Source organism: Muscardinus avellanarius, assembly GCF_963383645.1.
Source record: "Muscardinus avellanarius genome assembly, chromosome: 1".
NCBI classification, from domain to species: Eukaryota; Metazoa; Chordata; class Mammalia; order Rodentia; family Gliridae; genus Muscardinus; species Muscardinus avellanarius.
This window is the reverse complement of record NC_137786.1, coordinates 145,790,411-145,812,535: the sequence shown is the minus strand read 5'-3', so window position 1 is coordinate 145,812,535 and position 22,125 is coordinate 145,790,411. Positions and strand designations below refer to the sequence as shown.

General features: G+C 41.5%; 1 protein-coding gene across 1 annotated transcript in view; it reads left to right on the top strand.

The window, feature by feature from the left end:
- Window positions 1-11,078: 11,078 nt before the first annotated feature.
- The window catches only part of CUL5 (cullin 5), a gene marked incomplete at both ends in the record, with an annotated part of 76,363 nt that continues 65,316 nt past the window's right edge, over window positions 11,079-22,125 (top strand). Inside the window, 2 exon segments of the mRNA XM_080720044.1 lie at window positions 11,079-11,162; window positions 19,247-19,356. Coding sequence (XP_080576170.1) covers window positions 11,079-11,162; window positions 19,247-19,356 — 194 coding nt within the window.

Sequence of the window (22,125 nt, the reverse complement as noted above, 5' to 3'; positions counted from 1 at the left end):
ATACTCCCAGACCTATTTTTATGTTTTATTTGGAAACAGGGTCTCACTAAGTTGCTGAAAGCCTCACTGAGTAGCTGAGGCTGACTTCAAACCTGTGTGATCCTCCTGTCTCAGCCTCTCAAGCACGGGGGTTACAAGGGTGCGCCACCACGCCCGGCTCAACATGCCAATTTTCTTGTGTGTTTGTGTGTGTGCACGCGCACGTGCGAGCATTACTGAGGATTGAACCCAGAGGCATTCTACTTCTGAGCTACAGCCTGATTTTATTTCTTATTTAGAAACAGGGTCTCACTAGGTTGCTGAGCGCTTTGCTAGGTTGCCACATCTGGCTTTGAACCTGTGACCCTCCTCCAAAGTGCTATAATTACAAGTTCCTCAGTGTCCAGCTATTGCATACAGTTTTCTCCTAATTTTTCCCATCTGTGGTTAGTTGAACCCACAGATGTGGAACCCACACAGATGGAGAACTAACTGTATTTGATTGTGTAACTATGCTTGATATTTGGCTCCCATTATAAGCTCCAAGAGGTTAGGGTTCGTCTTATATTTAATCCTATATTTCTAGTGCCTTGTATATATTGGTACTCAAGGAACTATTAAGTATTAATTAGTATTAAGTGTATTTTTTTTGTATGTGTACTGGGGATCAAACCCAGGAGCACCTCAGCTACATTTCCAGCCCTTTTGATTCTTTTTTTTTTTTTTTTTGAGACAAAAGTCTCTCTAGGTTGCTGAGTTTTGCTAAGTTGCTGAGACTGGTCTTAAACATGTGATTCTCCTGTCTCAGCCTCCCAAGTACTGGAATTATAGGTGTGTACCACCAAACCGCTTTTGTTTTATTTTGTTTTGTTTTGTGGTACTGGGGCTTGAACTGAGACATTTTAACTCTGAGTTATATCCCCATCCCTATTTTTTTTTTTTTTCTTTTGGTGGTACTGGGGATGGAACCCTTCTACCTCCGGGCTATACTCCCAGACATGTTTTTTTTTAATATTTTATTTGGAAACAGGGTCTCTTAAGCAAGTGAGGCTGGCTTTAAACCTACTCAATCGTCCTGTCTCCGCCTCCCAAGCGCGGGGATTATAAGCGAGTGCCACCACACCCGGCCCTATTTCATTTTTATCTTGAAACTGGTCTTGCTAAGGTTGTTGAGAGTTTCACTACTTGCTGAGGCTGTCCTGGAACCTGTGACGCTCCTGTCTCAGCCTCCCAAATACTGGGATTACAAACATGAGCCACCATGTCTGGTTTTTAATTGTATTATTTAGGCTTTTCTTTATTCTCGTCTTTATTTTTTATTTTTTAACATAAAAGGAGAAAGTTTATTGAAAACTATATACAGTTGGTCCAGGTTCTACCAAAGGCTGTAATGTGGGCTGGTTCTTCGCACATCTTAGGCAGTGTCTCAGCCTCTGATGGGAGAGGCTGGGGGCAGACCCACAGAGAATCTCTGAGAATTTTTAACTCTAAATGGCCTGGAGGTAGTGGGCAGGGGACCGGAGCAGATCCCTTCCCTGACCTAGCTGTAGCCTGAAGAAGAGGACACTATTCTGAAACTTGGGACCAATAGGGCCCAGCTAAGCTTTTCAGCAGTCCTGGCTGCCCCTCACGCAAGAGGCCTTCCTGGATATGGAGGCAAACAGCCCCTCTCCTTTATTTTAATCCACAGCTCTTACTATCTTTTATATATTATGAAGGCATAAATCAATATTGTTTGTAAACATGCTTAATACAACACCAGGTATTCTATAAACTCTAGGTACACATTATATTCTCTTTTCTAGGTCAATGGTTTTGTGGTCTGTAGAAATAAAACTTGGCAATAGTTTGAGTTGGTTTACGATAACTTTCCTTCAGAAAATCCAAAATTCATCGTGTTGGTGTGTGTTCTTAGCTTAATTGCTTTTTGGGGGGGAGTTTATTTCAGTACTGGGGATGGAACCCAGGGGCGTTATACCTCTGAGCTACACCCCCAGGCCTATATTTTAGTCTCTTTATTTTGGAAACGGGGTTTCACCGAGTTGCAAAGGGCCTCGCTAGGTAGCTGAGGTGGTTGGTGAACCACGATCCTCCAGTCTGTCTCCCCAGTGCTGGGATTACAAGCGTGCACCACCACGCCCTTTGTCTTTTGACGTTTTGGACTGGGGATCGAACGCAGGGTGGTACATTTGCAGTGCAAGCGTTTTTGCTTTGTTTTTTTTTTTGTGGGCTTTTGTGTGTGTGTGTGTGTGTGTGTACTGGGGATTGAACCCAGGGGCATTCTACCTCCGAGCTATACCCTCAGCACTATTTTTTAATGATTTTGAAACAAGGTCTCACTAAGTTGCGGAGGGCCTCACTAAGTAGCTGAGGCTGGCCGCGAACCTGTCTCAGCCTCCTGTCTCAGCCTCCCAAGTACTGGGATTACAAGCGAGTGCCACCGGGCCCGGCTAATGCAAGCGCCTTGCTAATGAGCTACATCCCTGTCCCTAAATAATCATATAACTTGGAGATAGAATGCCTCTGGGTTCCATGCCCAGTCCCAAAAATACATAAATAAAGCCTTAATAAAATATTTCAGTGCCAGGCACTTTTGACTAGAAGTGTTAACGGTTAGCAGGTTTGTGCCTCCATTCATTCAACCAGTAAGAGCTGGGAGGCCAGCTGCCCGGAGCTTTTCGGGGCGCAGCGCCCACAGAGCCGCGCGCGGCCAGCAGAGGGCGCGCGCCCGCCGCCCCGCCCCCGGGTCACGTGACGCGGCGCGGGCGCGGAGCTGCGGCCGAAGCCGGGCTGAGGCGGGCCCGGAGGAGCGGGGCGGCGGGCGGAGTCCATGCTTCCTCTCCCACGTCAGGCCGGCCCCCGTCACCGCCCCGCCGCCCGCCGCCGCTCGCGCCTCCCGGGGCTTCCGCACGCGCTCCCGCGCGCGGGCCGGGCCCGGTGACCATGTAGGGCGGAGGCGAGCCCGCGAGAGGTCAGCGCCGCGCCCGGGCCTGCTGGGAGCCGCGGCCCCCGCGCCGCCAAGTCTCGCCGCGTCTCGCGAGAGGCCAAGTTGAAGGAACATGGCGACGTCTAATCTGTTAAAGGTAAGACCCTCGGCCCGGCCGGGCTTTCCTGGGGCCCGGGGCCCGCGGCTCGCCCGGGCGGGCGGGCGGGCGTCGGCGGGCAGCGCCGCGGCTCGGCCGTGGGGCCCGCGCCCCGGACGCCTCCGCGGAGACGCCGCCGAAACGCCGCCGAGCGGCCCCCGCGCCCCGGGCTCGGTTCTCGTCGTGTCCGCGCGAAACGCCAGGCGGACGGCAGCGCGCCGCCGCCCCCCGGCCTCCCGGATGCTGCGCCTAACCCTCTGTGCGCGACTTCTCTTTGGGTATGTGTTTTGAACCCAGATGGGAATTAAACCCAGGAACATTCTACCTCCAAGCTACATCCCCGGCCCCCCCTCTTTTTTTTTTTTTAATTTTAAGACAAGGTTTCATTAAGCTGCGAATCGCTGAGGCTGTCCTCGAACCCGTGGTCCTCCGGTCTGGCCCTCCCAGGTACTAGAATTAAAAGCGGGCACCACCACACCCGGCCTTCTTGGCTTCATCTTTCTCCTCCTCTTCTGTTCCTCCGCCTTCGCCCCCCACGAGAGGACATGACAACTGATGGAAGTGATACCACCGTTTTAGGGTGCAGAGAACCGCTTATCAAAGAAAACATTTAAAGTTAGTTATATGTGGCCAGAGAGATCTGGGCCCAGAGTGGCAGATTCTCCACCATCAGTTAAAAAGTTAGGAGGAGAATGAAGAAGGCGATGGAGCCATTCTGCCCTATCTTTGTGTGCAGAGCATGAATCTTTTGCCTTAATGGTGTTGTCAGAAACGGGTGTAGTGATTACCTCAAGGGACATAAATAAGAAGGATGGTCTCCTTCTCCTTCAGACCTGTCGTTATGTCTTTCAGGTAGTGTGGATGGACGGTAGAAAATACATTAAAGTATACTGAAACGCCACCCTCATACTTAACATTATCTGCTTCATACATGCATAGATTAGTATATTTTATAAAATAAATACCAAATATTAGTAAGATGAATTTTTTTTTTTTTTTTTTTTTTTTTTTTTTGGCTATGCTGGGGATTGAACCTGGGGCATTCTATCTTCGGGGTACACTGCCAGCCCTATTTTCTTTTAAACAGTGTCTCACTATTTGCTGAAGCTGTCCTTGAACCAGCGATTCTCCTGTCTCAGCCTCCCAAGTACTGGGATTACAGTTGTGTGCCACAGTGCCCACAGACAGCCTCAGCTACTTTGTGAGGTCCTTTGCAACTCAATGAGACCTTATTTCAAAGTAAAGAAAAAAATAGGGCTGGGGGTGTAGTTTGGAGGCAGAATGTCCCTGGGTTCCTTCCCCAGTACTGTAAAATAAACAAATCTAGAAGTAGATAACTAAAAATTCCCACCACTTATAAGCTGTATGATTTTTTGCAGATTTCTCAACCTCTTTGTGCCCAAGTTTCCTCATCAGTTAAATGAAGTTATAAATAGTACCTGTTTTGCTGGGAGTTGTGGCATACGCCTGTAATTCCAGTACTTGTGAGATTAGGACAAGAGCTGTCGCAGGTTTGAGGACAGCCTCAGCAACTTAGGCCCTCCACAATTGAGAACCTGTTTCAAAATAAAAAAAAAATGAAATAGGGCTGAAGGTGTAGCTCAGATGTGGACTGCCCATGTAGTCTATCCCCAGTACCCAAATAATAATAAGTAATGAATAAATTCGACTGGGGGGGTGTGGCTCAGAGGTAAAATACCCCTGGGTTCAATCTCAGCTTTACACAATATATTTATATATGTAAATATTGATCTATATATAGTACCTGTTTTGAAGGAGCATTGTGACAAGTGAATTTATGTAAAATGTTTAAAACTGCCAGTACTTAATATGAAATTTAATAAATTATTATAAATATTGTTCTTGGGAGCTGGGTGTGGTAGCTCACACTTGTAATTCCAAGATTACAGAAGGCTGAGACAGGAGGATCTCAGGTTCCCAGTCAGCCTGAGCTACTTAGTGAGGCCCTCCATAACTTAGTGAGACCTTGTTTCAAAATAAAGAATAAAAAAATAGGCTGGGGATGTAGCTCAGAGGTAGAAGGCCTCTGGATTGAATCCCTAATACCACACACACACGCACGCACACACACACACGCACACACACACACACACACACACATGTTTCTTTAGGAAAATTAATTCACAAGAATTAATGCATTATAAACCAGGTATGATGGTGCACACTTTGTAATCCCAGTACTTGGGAGGCTGAGACAGGAGGATTGCAGGTTCTCAGACAGCCTCAGGTACTTAGTGAGGTCCTGTGCAACTTAATGAGACCCTGCTTCAAAATAAAGAATAAAAAATAGAGCTGGGGGTGTAGCTCTGAGGTAGAATGCCCCTGGATTCCATCTCCAGTGTGTGTGTGTGGGGGAAACAATGCATCCTGCTTTAATTTTCTCTTTTATAAAAGTATAGAAAAAAATTTTGTGTGTGTGTGTGTGTGATACTGGGGATTGACCTCAGAGGCATTTACAACTGAGCTACACCCCAGCCCTTTTTACTTTTAAAACCTAACACTGGCCTTGAACCTGTGATCCTTCTGTCTGAGCCTTCCAAGCACTGGGGTTATTGGAGTGTCCTGCTGCTTCCAGCTGTAACAGTATAGCAAAATGGTTTTTTTTCTTTCTTCATTTTTTTGTAGTACTGGGGATTGAACTCAGGGGCATTCTATCTCTGAGCTACACGTCCTCCTAGCCCTTTTATTGTTTTAATTTTTTATTGGTGCGTGTAGTCATACATTTAAATGGGGTGCAAGATGGTTGAGGCGTACATGCACACAATATAGCAAAGTTTTAATGCATAAGTTCAGAAAGAAAATTTAACTTCTGCCGAGTCTGGTGGTGCATGTTTGTAATCCCAGTACTTGAAACAAGAGGATCACAGGTTCACAGCCAGCCTCAGGTACTTAGTGAGGGCCACCACAGTAAGACCCTGTTTCCAAATAAAGAATAAAAATAGGGCTAGGGGTGTAATTCAGAGGTAGAATGCCCTTGGGTTCAATGCCCCGTACTGAAAAAAAAAGGCGGGGAGGGGGAACTCCCTAAATTGCTGATGGTTTCACTAAGTTGCTTCTAACTTGAAATCTTCCTGTTTCAGCCTCTCAAGTACTGAGATTACAGATGTGTGCCACCATGCCCAGCTCATTTCCCTTTTTGATAGGCTTGATGGCAGGTTTATTAGATCCTTTGACATTGTGCACTTAGATTTCACCAAAGCTTATTTGACAAAATTACCATGTCTAGTGATCAAAATGGAGAAATCTGGGCTAAATGAGAATCCATTTAGAACATTATTCATGGTCAACTAAACAACTGTATCTGAAGCCTGATGGATAATAAGCCATCATCAGCCCCAAAGTGTAAGGAAAGCCTTGAGTGCCCTGCTGAAAGAATATGGCCTTTCTTTGTTTGCCAGTAACTTAGATGAAGTCAAGTGACATAGATGACAGAGAATTGAGAGGACTAATTTAGAAATAACTTTCTTTCTTTTTTTTTTTTTTTTTTTTTTTTTTTTTTTTGTAGTACTGGCGATGGAACCCAGGGGCATTGTATCTCCGAATTACACCCCCAGTCCTATTTTTTAGTCTTTTTATTATTGAAGTAGCTGAGGCTGTCTGTGAACTGTGATCTTCTGGTCTCCGCCTCCCAAATGCTGGGATTACAAGCATGCGCCACCACGCTAGCTTCACAACTTTCTTGATGTGAAACTTCTAAGCTAGAGAGAGCCTAATGCAATTTTTTTTAAATGCCAGTTTAATCTGGGTATGGTGACATCTGCTTGTAATCTGAGTACTTACTAGGCTGAGACAAGAAGATCACAGGTTTGTAGGAATTTAGCAAGGCCATCACCAACTTAGATCCTGTTTCCAAGTAAATAGGGCTGGCCTGGTGGCGCCCACTTGTAATCCCAATGCTTGGGAGGCTGAGACAGAAGGATTACAGGTTTGTGGCTCTTAGTGAGGGCTGGAGGTGTAGCTTAGAGGTAGAATGCCCTTGGGTTCAATCTCTAGTACTGCTAACAAAAAGAAAAGAAGCCAGGTGTGGTGGCACTCGCTTGTAATTCCAGCATTTGGATCTTGGTTCAAGGACAGCCTCAGCTACTACTTAGGCCCTTTTTAACTTAGTGAGACCCTGTTTCAAAAAATAAAGAATAAAAAATAGGGCTGGGGTTGGAGCTTGGAGGTAGAATGCCCCTGGGTTCCAAGCCCAGTGCCACAAAAAATTTTTTTCCTATATGGACATAGTATTTTCTTAATTGGAAACAAGATCTCACTAGGTTGCTGAGAACCTCCCTAAGTTGCTGAGGCTGTCCTTGAACCTGTGATTCTCTGTCTCAGCCTCCCAAATAACTGGGATTACAAGTGTGTGCCACCATGCCCGGTTCTAATTTCTTTTATAGTGGAATTTGATTATAATAATTGTATTCTGTTTAAAACAACTGGGCTATTGCTGAATCTTCAGAAATCTTTTGGTTGTAAAGATTTGTGTAGTACATTTTGATATATGTAATTATCAACTACGTAAAAGGTTTATATCTCCAAAAACCTTTCCAAAGTGCTGATACATCATTTTTTTCTTTCTTTCTTTCTTTCTTTCTTTCTTTCTTTCTTTCTTTCTTTCTTTTTTTTTTATGGTACTGGGGTTCCTGGAAGCCCTTCTACCTCCGGGCTACACACCCAGACCTATTTTTATACTTTTTTTATTTGGAAACAGGGTCTCTTTAAGCCAGTGTGGCTGGCGAACCTGCTCGATCCTCCTATCTCCGCCTCCCAAGGCAGGGATTACAAGCGTGCGCCACCACACTCGGCCTTTTTTTTTTTTTTTTTAACAGTATGTCTATAGAACCTTTGCAGTGATCAGATGTTGTAGTTTTATCTTTTGTTTTAGATTACTTCTAACATAATTCTGCTTGTTCCTTTTCATTCGCAGTTATCATCTGGGCCCTCAGTGCTTATTTTCTTCATTTCCTGTTGATTATCCTACTCCAAAAAGCAATTGTTTAAGCCTTTTCTTTTTTCTTTTTGCTGAACCTCACCCCTCTTAATTCTAGCACATTACTTTACCTGGCTATTTGGAGTGTCCTTAATTCCCATGGTCAACACCACAATTTCTTCTAGTTTTCCCCATGTCCGGCTCTTTTTCAAGCCACCTCCTAAGTTGACTCCTTCCACGTGTTCCTGTTCAGTTCTCGCCTCTCCCACACCCCCTAGAACTTGGTGGCACTCCCCTTTCCTCATTTCCCTTTTTCTCACTTGTATGGTTACAAGAAAAGGTCACATATTTCTTTATATAAATGTGTACTCTGCTTCTATCTCAAACGTTTGCCCTTTTCTCTTTATTCACTGTCACTGCTCCTGAAAAAGCAGCCCCCACTTGCTGCCTTTATAATTCTTCACCCTTTTCCTTAACTAACCCCCACTCAATTATACTGAAGCTGTCAAGTCTTAAGTGTGCTGGCAACCTTATTGCCAAATGAGATTCTTCTGTGGTAACATGCATCCTCTCTTCTGGTATTCCTCATTTCCTCTGCTTCTCTTTTGGTTTTTGTAAGATTACTGTCTCCTTGGTCGACTGTCTTTTGACTCATTTGTATTTTTTACTGACCTCTCTTCCTTCCTCCCAGTATAATTATTTTTCAGGATTTAATTTTCAGCTCTTTTCTATCTTTGTACTTTTTTTTCTGGGGCAGTCTCCCATGATTTCACTATTTTTATCTCTTATCTCTGATCTGAGCTCTTGACCAAAATACAGTTCCAACCATATCACTTTCCTGCTTAGATACTGTTGATGGTTCAGATTCTTCCAGTTCTTTCCATCTGGGTTGTCTTCTCCCTAGTTAACTCTTTCTTGCACTCTCATACATCCCCTATCTAGCTGGTTACTTATTGGCTCACTGGCATGCTAGAGTTTCTTTTCCCTAATAACTAATTCTACCTCTCTCTCTTAATTAGATTTAGAGACAGACAGACAGAAGAAGTAAGTAGTATACAGTCATCCCACAAGAGAATTCAAATTGTAGTGAAATATGAAGCACAGCTTTTCGCAGTAGAAATGTTGCCCTTTGGGAAGAAAGAAAAAGGAAATAAAAAGCAGTTATTTAAAGTGTCTGTAGAATATATTCACTAGTAAAATAATTTTATTAGACAGTTACATGCAAAAGTACCAGGAAGATATCTTATATACCTTTAACAGTATTTGAGTTCTTTGGGACTTGCCATGTACTAAAGGAGACTTAATGGTATACTATGATACAGAATTTTCGGGTGTGCTACTAACTTCTGTGTAGTGCCTCACAGGCTGAGATAACAGTTCCTGGGTGGGACGATCAAGGAAAGTTTTCTTTTTGGGGGGTGAAGGAGGTGTATGAATGTGTGGTACTAGGGATAGAACCCCGGAGCATTCTACTTCAGAGCTACACCCCCAGTTCTATTTTTTTTTTTTTTTTTTTTAATTTGTGTTACTAGAGATTGGACCCAGGGGCATTCTACTTCTGAGCCATACCTCCTGCCCTATTTTTTTTATTCTTTATTTTGAAGCAGGGTTTCACTAAATTGCAGAGGGCTTTACTAAGTAGCTGAGGCTGGCTGCAAACCTGCAATACTCCTGTCTCAGCCTCCCAAGTACTGAGATTACAAGCATGTGTCCCCAAACCTGGCTTCTATTTTATTCTTTATTTTAAAACAGCATCTCATTAAGTTGCCAAGCATCTCACAAGTCACTGAGGCTGGTCGCAAACCTGTGATCCTCCTGTCTCAGTCTCCTAAATACTGGAATTAAAAGTGTGTGCTACCAGACTGGAAGGGCTTTCAATGCTACATAGTGGGTTTGAAATGAAGTTGCATAGATAATAGGGAATATTTGAAAAATACATGAGCAGAGTTCAAAATCTGATTTGTGGGATGGCCATGGATTGAAGAACATTTGTTCAAATGATATCATGTTCACTGAAACCATAACAAAAGTCTTTGGAAAATAACTTTATTCATTGAACAAGAATTTAGCATTTTCCAACTACATAATGGTGAACTAAGCAAACTCTCACCCTTATATTTATAAGGAAGAAAAGCATTAACATCTAAGCAAATAAATATATAGTATAAATCAGATTGTGATAAGTAATTGGAAGAAAAACAATAAAGAATGATAGATGTTGTTGTTGTTGTTATGCTGGGGATTGAACCCCAGAGGTAGCCTACCACTGAGCTATACGTCCAGCCCTATTTTTTAATTTTTAATTTTGGAAGAGAGGTTCCTAAATTGCCCAGGCTGTCCTTGAACCTGCAGTCCTCCTGTCAGTCTCCCAAGTATAGGATTACAGGCATGAGTCATCGCACCCAGCTGATAGGTGTTATTTATTTTGGTACTGGGGATTGAACCCAGGGACTTTCTACCTCTAGGGACCTGTAGTCCTTCTTAGTCTCCCAAGTACTGGGATTAAGGGTATGTACCACCCAGCTGATAGGTGTTGTTTTTGATACATGATCAGGAAAGATCTCTGAGAGACAGAAGATATTTGAGGCAGGACCTTTATGAAGCAAGCTATATACATATTTAGAACAGTTCCATATAGAGGGAGCAGCCAGTATAATCACTGAGTTGGTAGCATGCTTGCAAGGAATGTGGATGTGATACCAAGATTTAAATTGTTTTCAGAGAATGTTGTTAAGATACATAACTGGATAATTCTTTTAATAGGTCCAGTTAAACATAAATGAGAGCCTTATTAAGAATGCATCTTGACAGTTTTTTGCTAGATCAATAAGAATTGCTGTTTTTTGTTTTGTTTTCCCATAGAACTGGGGATTGAACTCAGAGGTATTCTACCTCCAAGCTATACCCCCAGCCCTGTTTTTTATTCTTTATTTTGAATCAAGTTCTCACTAAATCACTAAGAAACTGGGCTGGCTGTGAACTGCAGTCCTTCTGTCTCAGCCTCCTAAATACTCAGATTACAAGAGTGTGCCACCATGTTCGGCTGAGTTGCTGTTTTAAAATGGGCATCTAAGGGAGACATGAGCCTTAGGGCTGTTTTCCCTCCAGTGCCTAATCCAAGAGATGTGGTTGCTATGGCACTCACAGGCTTGGGAGAAGCCAAAGTTAGGGGTGTTTAAAAATGGGGGTAGCCGGGCATAGCGGCACACGCTTGTAATCCCAGCATTTGGGAGGCTGAGACAGGAGGATCGTGGTTTGAGGACAGCCGGCTCTTTGCAACTCAGTGAGACTCTGCTTCAAAATAAAGAATAAAAAATAGGGCTCAGAGGTAGAATGTCCTTGGGTTCTATCCCTAGTACCGCAAAAAAAAAAAAAAAAAAAAAAAGTTGGAGTAAGCATATAGTGTACTAAGTCAGTTACCATACAACTGTATGATAAATATAAATGAAAAGGCTGGGTGAGGTGGCACATGCCTGTAATCCTGGTACTTGGGAAGCTGAGACAGGAGGATTGCAGGTTTGAGGACAGCCTCAGCAAGTAGTGAAACTCTCATCAACCTAGAGACCCTGTTTTAAAATAGAAATAAAATAGGACTAGAAGTTTAACTCTGAGGTAGAATGCCCATGGACCCCTGGGTGGTTCTTTTTTTTTTTTTTTTTTTTTTTTAGGGACATTCTTCCCCAGCCTTATTTTATTTGGGGGGGGGTACTGGGAGTTGAACCCAGGGGCATTGTACCTCTGCGCTATACTCCCAGCCCTACTTTTTTATTCTTTATTTTGAAACATGGTCTCACTTAGTTGCAGAGGGCCTCACTAAGTAGCTGAAGCTGGCCACGAACCTGCAATCCTGGTTCAGCCTCCTAAGTACTAGGATTACAAGCATACACCACCATGCCTGACTTATCCCTGGGTTCTGATGAAATAAATGCACCAAATACTTTTTATTAGTAATGAAGGATATGATGAAATGTTTTAAAAACTGTTCAGAAAGTGGGGAACTGGCCAGATGTGGTGGCACATGCTTGTAATCCCAGCATTTGGGAGACTGAGACAGGAGGATTGTGGTTCGCAGTCAGCCTCAGCTACTTAGTGAGGCCCTTTGCAACTCAGACCCTATTTCAAAATAAAGAATTAAAAAATAGGGCTGGGGTGTAGCTTGGAGGTAGAATGTCCCTGGATTATTCCATCCTCAGTACCAAAAAAAAGAAAGAAAGAAAGAAAGAAAGAAAGAAAGAAAGAAAGAGAAAAAGAAGAAAGTGGGGAACTATGGCTAGGTGTGGTAGCACACGCTTATAATCCCATTACTTGGGAGACTGAAACAGGAGGACTACAGGTTTGTCGCCAGCCTCAGCAACTTAGTGAGGCCCTCTGCAACTTAGTGGGATCCTGTTTCCAAATAAAGAATTAAAAATAGGGCTGAGGGTGTAGCTTAGAGATAGAATGTCCCTGGATTTACAAGCTCATACCACACACACACAAAAGGAATAAAAAATAGGGCTGGGGGTGCAGTTTGGAGGTAGAATACCCCTGAGTTCAATCCCTAGCACCAAAAAAAAAAAAAAAAAAAAAAGTGAGAATGATTTAACTATTTATTTATTTACAGCAGAAAATAAATTTTTTCTCTACCCAATACTTCTTTTAATTATGTTCTGTTGAATTTTCCTTCCCTGTCAAATGATAGCATTTCAGCCTGATCCCATAGCTTTCTAATCATTTTTAAAGAAAATGTGGTATGTGGTCAGCCTCAGCAATTTTTAGTGAGGCCCAGGCTCTCCAAAACTTAGACCTTATTTCAAAACAAAAAAAAGGGCTGGGGGTGTAGCTCAGAGGTAGAATTCCCTTGGGCTCATTCCTCAGTAACACACATATACAAAAGTCCTTTTGGGCCGGGGGTGTAGCTCAGTATAGAAAGCTTGCCTAGGATGCATGAGTCCATGGGCACACTAACTTGTAATTCCAATCTTGGGGAGACCAAGACCGGAGGATCATAGGTTCATGACTTAGTGAGGCCCTAAGAATTAGTGATGCCCTCCACAACTTAGTGAGATGCTGTTTCAAAATGCTTAGGCACGTAGATCATTCAAATTAGAAAATACGCTGGGCATGGTGGCGCACACTTGTAATCCCAGCGCTTGGGAGGCTGAGACAGGAGGATTGCACAGGTTGGAAGCCAGCCTCAGCTACTGATTGAGGCTCTCAGCAACGTAGTGAGACCCTGTTTTCAATTAAAGTATAAAAATAGGTCTGGGAGTGTAGCCTGGAGGTAGAAAAGCTCCTGGGTTCCACTCTCAGTGACACACACACACACACACACACACACACACACACACACACACAAATTAGAAAATACTTTTTTTGTGTGTGTGATACTGCGTATGGAACCCAGGGGCATTCTACCTCTGAGCTACACTTCTAAAAAGGGATGAGGATGTAGCTCAGAGGTAGAATGCCCCTGGGTTCCATACCCAGTACCACAGGAAAAAAAAAAAGTGCTTTGTTTTCTTTTACCAGCTCAAAACCTTGGCTTTGGAGGTGCAAATAAGAGGAAGGGCATTTTCTCAAGTTGATTTGAGAAGACCTTTTTTTTTTTTTTTTTGTACTAAGAATTTAACCCAGAAGCATTCTACCTCTGAACTACATCCCCATCCCTATTTTATTTTTATTTTTAGTTTGAAACAGGGTATTTCTAGGTTGAGAGTTTCACTACTCACTGAGGCTGTCCTTAAACCTGTGATCCTCCTGTCTCAGTCTCCCAAGTACTGAGATTACAAGTGTATACCACCACGCCTGGCTCCATTTTTGTTTTTAATTGCAGATATTATACTATGTTTAATTTTATAAATTGCCAAAAATGCTTAGGCACGTAGATTATTCAAATTAGAAAATACTTTTTTTGTGTGTGTGATACTGGGGATGGAACCCTGGGGCATTCTACCCCTGAGCTACACTTCTAGCCCTTTTTTTTTTTTTTTTTTTTTTTTTTTTGCAGTAATGGGGATGGAATTTAGGGGCATTCTATCACCGAGCTACATCCCCAGCTCTATTTTTTATTCTTTATTTTGAAACAGAGTCTCACTTAGTTGCAAAGGGCCTCCTTAAGTAGCTGAGGCTGTCCAGGAAACGCAATCCATCCTCTGGTCTCAGCTTCCCGACTGCCAGGATTAGAAGCGTGAACCACCATACCCAGCTCCTGTTTTTACAAGCATGGTGGCACACACTTGTAATCCCAGCATTTGGGAGGCTGAGACAGAAGGATCGCAGTTCCTAGACAGCCTCAGCTGCTACTTAGTGAGACCCTTTGCAACTCAGTGAGACCCTCTTTGAAAATTATTAATAAAAAGAGCTGGGGGGAGTATAGCTCAGAGGTTAGTACTTGGAGGACTGAGACAATAGAATATAGTTCAGCAACTTAGATCCTGTTTCAAAAAATAAAATAGGGCAGGAGGTGTAGTTCAGAGGTAAACTGCCCCTGGGTTCAGTCCCCAGTACCACAGGAAATTTTTTAAAAGAGAGCATTATGACTCTCCCTGCTGTCATTAAGAATTCCTTTTTTCTTCTTTTAGAGTACCGGAGACTGAATATCTGAATATAGTTAAAATTCTTTGTTCTTTCCATATCTGTGTGTGTGTGTGTGTGTGTGTGTGTGTGTGTGTGTTACCAAGAATTGAACCCAGGGGCATTCAGCCTCCAAGCTACACCCCCAGCCCTAGTTTTTATTCTTTATTTTGAAACAAGGTATCACTAAGTTGTGAAGGGCCTCACAAGTTGCTGAGGCTGGCCTTGGACTTTCAGTCCTCCTCTCTCAGCCTCTAAGTACTGGGATTACAAGCATGTGCCATCACACCTGGCTTCCATGATTCTTATTTGTTCATTTGTATACTCTTTCTCAAGAGGGAAAAGTACAGTTCTTGAGGGGCTGAGACAGAAGGATTGCAGGTTCCAGATCAGCCTCAGCAACTTTGTGAGATCCTATTTCAAACTTAAAAAGAAAAGGAACTGGGAATGTTACTCAGAGGTAGAATCCTCCTGGGTTCAATCCACAGTATCACCAAAATAAATAAGCCTTAGCAACTTAGACCCTCCACAACTTAGTAAGACCCTGTATGAAATAAAAAGGTAAAATAAAATAGGGCTGAGAGTGTAGCCCACAGGTATAATGCTTCTTAGTTCAATCACCAGTACCACAAAAATAAATAAATGTTATTACAATATCTTACCCCACAGAATACATACTTTTCTGTATAAGAACCCAGGAGAGATACTCAAACCTTGGTACCAGGGGTTAACTGTACTTATCCCCTCAACAATGAGTTTGTTCTTACTTTATGAACTTAAGTAAAGCACATAGGTAACTTTGCTCCCCTCATAATGAGAAATTCAATCAGATTTGCAAGCCTGTGAATACTTTGTATACTAGCCTTATGCTTTCCTTTGCATTACTTTTTCTATGGTGTTATTTTTCTGTAACCCTCATTTCTTTGCTTACTTCTCTCTCTTTTTTTTAATTGGGGCTTGAACCCAGGAGTGTTCTGCCTCTGAACTACACTCCTAGCTCTTTTTATTGACGTTGGAACTGAGTCCTGCTAAGTTGCTAAGGCTGGTCTCCAACCTGGAGCCTTCCTGTCTCAGCCTCCCAAGTATTGAGATTGTAGGCGCGTGCCACCACACCTGGCTTCATAACTTAGAATGATGTAAGAAGTATCACTTGCTTTCATTCTTGTATGTTAATATTTTTAATCCTTTTGGGGTCATAGACTAACATTTTATGGAGTTTTATCATTAATTTAATAATGATTAAATATGCTGATTTGAATTTTCTCCAATAGATTCTGATCCAGTAGGTCTGTGGTAGGTTTTAGGAATCTTAGGCCTATTCACCATCACAGATGATTTTGATGTAGGTTGTCACACTGTATCTTGAGACTCCATTTCAGGATTATAATCTCAAGGAATACAGTTCCATGTAAATCAGTACATAAACCTGTGGTGTGGAAAAGGGCTATGTACTTGTGAGGCATATCAAAGGCCCTGAGTTCAATTCCCAACACTATAAAAAACAGCACAAAAGAACTTGTGATAAAAATGAGCAATATCCTCGCAACATTTGTGTAATGAAAACAGCCATGAGTTTTGTAGGGTGTTTGGTGGTCGTATATTAGAAAATTAATGACTTCTATTGAAATTTATTGGCTAAAAAAAGTCACATGGACACATTTAACTTGAAACAGTACTGGTGACTAATAGAAACAAAGTGTTTTCCCCTTTTTTGGTAATGTAATTAATTTTTTTGTAATTATTTTTTCCTTTAATGTTGAACTGCTTTCATAGTCTTGGAGTAAACTATGGTTTTTAGGAATCATTGTTTCAATATGTCACTTGTTTGATTTACTAAATGTTTGCTTAGAATTTTGCATCTCTGTTCTGTGGTAAGATTGGCCTAGGTCTCAGCCTCTCAAATTCTGGGGTTGTAAGTATGCACCTCCATGCCCAGCTTGAAATAAATTTTTTGTGAGTTTTTGCAAATTTGACTGCAATCCTAAAAGTTTATAGAACATTACAGATAAGTGGTCCTTTGCTAAAAGAAACTTGTAACAATAATAAAAAAAAAATGTGTTCAAATATGCCAGAGGAAGGATTACATTATTTTAGTTTTTCTAGAAAATGACGTAAAACTCATGAGAAAGTGTGGTACTGGTACAAGGATTGGTACATAAATCAGTGAAGTAGAATCGATAGTCCAAAGTCGGGCATGGTGAGACCCTGTTTCAAAATAAAACATTGGGCTGGGGGTGTAGCTTGGAGGTAGAATCCCTCTGGGTTCAATCCTTAGCACCACACACACACAAAAAAAGATTGGCCTCGAGTTTCCCTTTCTTACAGTGTTCTTAAGTTTGGTGTCAAGATTCTCTTAGTTTTATAAAATGAAACAAGTATCTTATAATTTTTATTTCTTTTGTCCTTCAGTTTTCAAAGTTTATATAGATACCCAGCATACAAGTGGTCCTCTATATCCATGCTTCTGAATCTGCTGATTCAGCCAACTTTGAAAATATTTAGGGAATAAAAAAAACTACAATCCAGGCATGGTGGTGCACGCTTTTAATCACAGTACTTGGGAGGCTGAGACAGAATGATCTCAGGTTCATAGCCAGCCTCAGCTACTTAGTGAGGTCCTTGCCAACTGTTTCAAAATAAAGAATAATAAAAAATAAATAAGGCTGGGGGTATAGCTCAGAGGTAGAATGTCCCTGGGTTCAATCCCTAGAACTGAAAAAAAAATGTATAGACTTTTCTTACTTTCCAAAGAGTACAGTATAACAGCTATTTACATAGCACTGACATTGTAATAGGTATTACAAGTAATCCATAGATTTTGGTATCTTGTGGGGTCCAATTCCTTGTAGATATCAAGGGGTAACTGTACTTTATTTTTTTTTTTATTATTATTATTTTTTTTTTTTGGTATAGGAGATTGAACCCAAGGGCATTATTGTGCCTTCAAGCAATACCCTTAGTCCTTTTTTATTTTGAAAAAACAGGAGTCTCACTTCTCACTGTTTTGCTGAAGCTGTCCTCAAACCTGTGATCCTCCTGTCTCAGCCTCTCAAGTACTTGGATTATAGGCATGTACCACCATACCTGGCTTATAGCAGTACTTTTTTTTTTTTCAGTACTGGAAATGGAAACCAGGGGCATTCTACCTTCAAGTTACACCCCCAGCCCTATTTTATTTTTATTCTTTATTTTGAAACAGGGTCTCACTGAGTTACAAAGGGCCTCACTAAGTAGCTGAGGCTGCCTGCAAACTGTGATCCTCCCATCTCAGCCTCCCAAATGCTGGGATTACAAGTGTGTGCTACTGCACCCGGCTTATAGCTATATTTTTTGTGAGAAACTTAGCACAACTTCAAAGTAAAGGGGTTCACTGTCCCCATAAAACTAGTTCCCCTTTCTGACACCAACTAGAAAGGCTTATAGAAGTTACTGAAAGCTGTTGTAATGTTGGTTATTATTTATTACATGGAAAGAATTCATATCAAGATTTGCCAAAGGAAGAGAAGCATAGGGCAGAGTCTTGGAAATGTTCCAAACAGAGAGCTTCTGTTATTTTCACACATCTCTTCCTGCATCAAAGTGTGACAGCATGCATGAGTACTGTAAAATAGGGAAACATGCAGCTTTTACTCCCCAGTTTTTATGGAACTTCTTTACATAAGCATGATTGATTCTCACATGGATAATTTCAGTCTCCAAATTGACTGATTCTTATAAGCCAAAGCCCTTTACTCTGACAATATTGGTATTCTGGATTGGCCAGCCCCCACCCTAAAATCATACAAGCTGGCTAGTCCCCCTCCCTGTTACGTTAGCCTATCCAGTATGGCCCACCCTCTCCCCCATGCAAACAGAGATACACTTATCAGATATAACATTCCAAGTCCCTGGAAATTTATCTACCAGAAGCCAAGAGGAGAGGCCAGGCCTTCTCTTTTGGCAAGGCTAAATTATTCACTATACACTTTAACACAATTAAGCTCCCATTCTTTATCTATTTGTGGTACTGGGAATTGAATTTAGGACTTCATGCATGCTAGATAAATGTTCTATTGTTGAACTATACCCTCAACTCCAATTATTCTTATAATTTCCTTATGATTTGTTTATATAAGATTAAGCCTGTAGAATGTCCATTGTGGAAAACTGGCTCTGTTATTAATTTGAGCCCAGCTGGGCATGGTGGCACGTAATCCCAATTCTTGGGAGGCTTAAGCGAGGAGGATTGCAGGTTTGAGGCCAGTGTCAGCAATTTGGCAATATCTTATTTCAAACTTTAACAAATAAGTAAATGAAAATAGGGCTGGGAGTGCCCCTGAGTTCAATTCTCAATACCCAAATATAAACAACAAAAAAAGGAGTCCTGCTTTTTTTTTTTTTTTTTTTTTTTTTTTGCGGGTCTGGGGATGGAACCCAGGGGCATTCGAACTCCGAGCTATAGCCCCTGACCTATTTTTTATTCTTTATTTTGAAATCAGGTCTCACTGAGTTGCAGAGGGCCTCACTAAGTAGCTGAGGCTGTTCTCTAACTGCATCCTCTGGTCTCAGCCTCCCGAATGCTGGGATTACAAGCCTGCCACCATGCCCGGCTTGGAGTCCTGCATTTCTCTAGCTATCTCTGAAAAGATGAAAGTTATAAGATACATTTGATTTAACTGCACTTAAATTAAAGTCCCTTTTTTTTTTTTTAAAGAATAAAGGCTCTCTTCAGTTTGAAGACAAGTGGGATTTCATGCGTCCGATTGTTTTGAAGCTTTTACGCCAGGAATCTGTTACAAAACAGCAGTGGTTTGATTTGTTTTCGTAAGTAATCTATCAATTCTGTTTGTTAGCAAACAAATTAAGCCAATTTTGATGTACTTCTATACCCAAATGGAATGTATGGCTCTAGATAGTCTGTTTTTGTGTTGTAAATTATCACTAGTTAAGCCATGCATGGTTGTGCATTCCTGTAATCTCAGTACTTGGGAGCTGAGACAGGAGGATCACAGGTTTGGAGCCAGAGCTTAGTAACTTAAACCATGTTCAAAATAAAAAACAAAATAAGGCTGGTGTAGCTCAGAGGTACCCATCTCCCTGGGTTCAATTCTTAGTACCACATACAAAAATTTTTTTACTAGTTGTCTTGGGGATCCCTAAGACTTTTTACAAGTTCAATGATTTATTAGAGGAACTCAGGACTGCACGCGTAGTTATACGCACAGCTGTAATTTATTACAATGAAAAAAATATAAACCAAATTCAGCAAAGGGAAAAGGGATCAGTTGTGGTGGGTTTGGGCCAGGGAAACAGCCTAAGTTCCCAGTGAATCCACTCACTGAAGACACGTAGGACTTACTTGGGAAACTTGATGGAAACTCTGGGGGTTTTTTGTATGTTTGTTTTTGTATTTTATTTGTTTTTGTTTGTTTGTTTTTTGAGAATGAACCCAGGGGCATTCTACCTTGGAGCTACATCCCAAGCCCTATTTTTTATTCTTTATTTTGAAAAAGCGTTTCACTTAAGTAGTTGAGGCCAGCCACAAACCTGTAATCCTCATATCTCTGCTTCTCAAGTACTGGGATTACAAGTGTGAGCCACTAAGCCTGGCTCAAACAGGTCTTTCTATGGGTAGCAGTTTCAAGCCTGCTATATACTTTTGCGTGTGTGTTTGTCACTAAAGATTGAATCCAGGGACGTTCTAACTCTGAACCAGATACCCATCCCTTTTTATCTTTTTATTTTTAAATTGGGGCCTCACTACGTTGCTGAGAGTCATTGCTGAGGTTGGACTTGAATCTGTGGTCCTTGTGTCTCAGCCTCCTAATTACTGGGATTACAGGTACACACTACCACATCCGGATGTATAATAACCTCTTAATGTATACTAGTAAAATATATCAATGAATTGTAGATGTGTGGCTACATAATTTATACAAATTATGTTATCTTTATCATATGATGAAATACTCTAATTTCCTAAATGACAGGAATTTGCTGCATAATATTAACTTCCAACCATAATTTTACCCATTTGAGAAATTAAAGCTAATGAGAAACAGCTGAAGGAAGCCTCTTAAAAGTTTATAGCAGGTTGAGCATGGTGGCCGATACCTGTAATCTCAGTACTTGGGAAGCCAAGACATGAGGATTGAAGGTTCCTGGCTAGCCTCACCAACTTAGTGAGATCCTGTTTCTTTTTCTTTTTCTCTCTCCCTCTTTTTTTTTTTGGGGGGGGGGGGTCACTGGAGATTGACTCCAGAGGCATTCTCCTTTCAGGCTACACACCCAGCCTGTTTTTATTTATTTGGAAATAGGTTCTTACTAGGTTGCTGAGAGCTTTGCTAAATTGCCGAGGCTGGCTTTGAACCTGTGATCCTCCTGTCTCAGCCTTCCAAGTAACTGAGATTACAAGCATGCGCCACCATGCCTGGCTTGAGATCCTGTTTCAAAATAAAAAATAATAATAATACCCCTAGGTAGAGGGGTAGTTGGAGGTAGAACACCCCTGAGTTCATTACTTAGTGTACCCCCACACAAATTTATAGCAGTCATTTAATTTTCCTTAAATTATTTGGATAAACTATCTTAAGAATAATATGTTGAGTATTATTCATAAGTTCTTTGGTTGTTTTTTGGATAGTTGCTTTTTATTGAATATTATTCTAGATGATAATTTATAGAATAATGTTATTCTATAAATTAGAATAATAGAATAACATTCTCTGAGCATTACTGATTATGAAAAGGAGCAAAGAGTGATGGTATTCCCCAATTAAAGTGTATTTCTAAGCAGTAGTAGTCAGTAGCCGTGTACCTACTGTAGTTGGTGGCCTCAACACATTGTTTTAAAAACTTGATCTTAAAAAAAATGATTTTAGAGTATCTAAAGTACCTTGGTAAGTTAGACTTTTACCTTGGTAAAAGATTATTGGAGTACCTCAATATATAATCCTTATAGGTAGAAGAATTCCTATTTGTCTTACCATGGTATCACCAAACTCATAAGACCTACAATAATTAAAACTCTTCTAAATTTAGCTATATTTTGACTAGATTAATCATTGAAATTTAGGTTGTTGCCAGGCATAAATAATCCCAGTACTTGGGAGACTGAAACAGGAGGATCATGGGTTCAAAGCCAGCTCTAGCAATGTAGCAAGAATCTGTTTCCAAATAAAAAATAAAATAAGTGTAAGGGTGTAGCTCAGAGGTAGAGTGCTCCTGAGTTCAATCCCTAGCACCACTAAAAAAAAAAAAAATCTGAGAGACTTCCGGCAATATGGTGACCGAGAAAAGCAGCGTTTATGAGTCCTGCTAACATTCGATCTCTGTTGCCACAAAATCAGCGCTTTTCATAGCCACAAAACACTATCAGCAGAGAAATAAAAGCTGTAAATTCAAGGGACAGAGAAAAAGAAGACTAGAAGAACAACCAGAGACCAGAAAAGAAAACAGCTCACATTACGGTGGCAGACGCCACACTAGTGCCATCTTCCCTCACAGCACCAGGCTCCAGAGAAGAAAGTTAAACAAGGAGTCGAAGTGAGCAGCTGCAGACCATTCAGGTATAATCCAGCAGTTCTTTCAGCA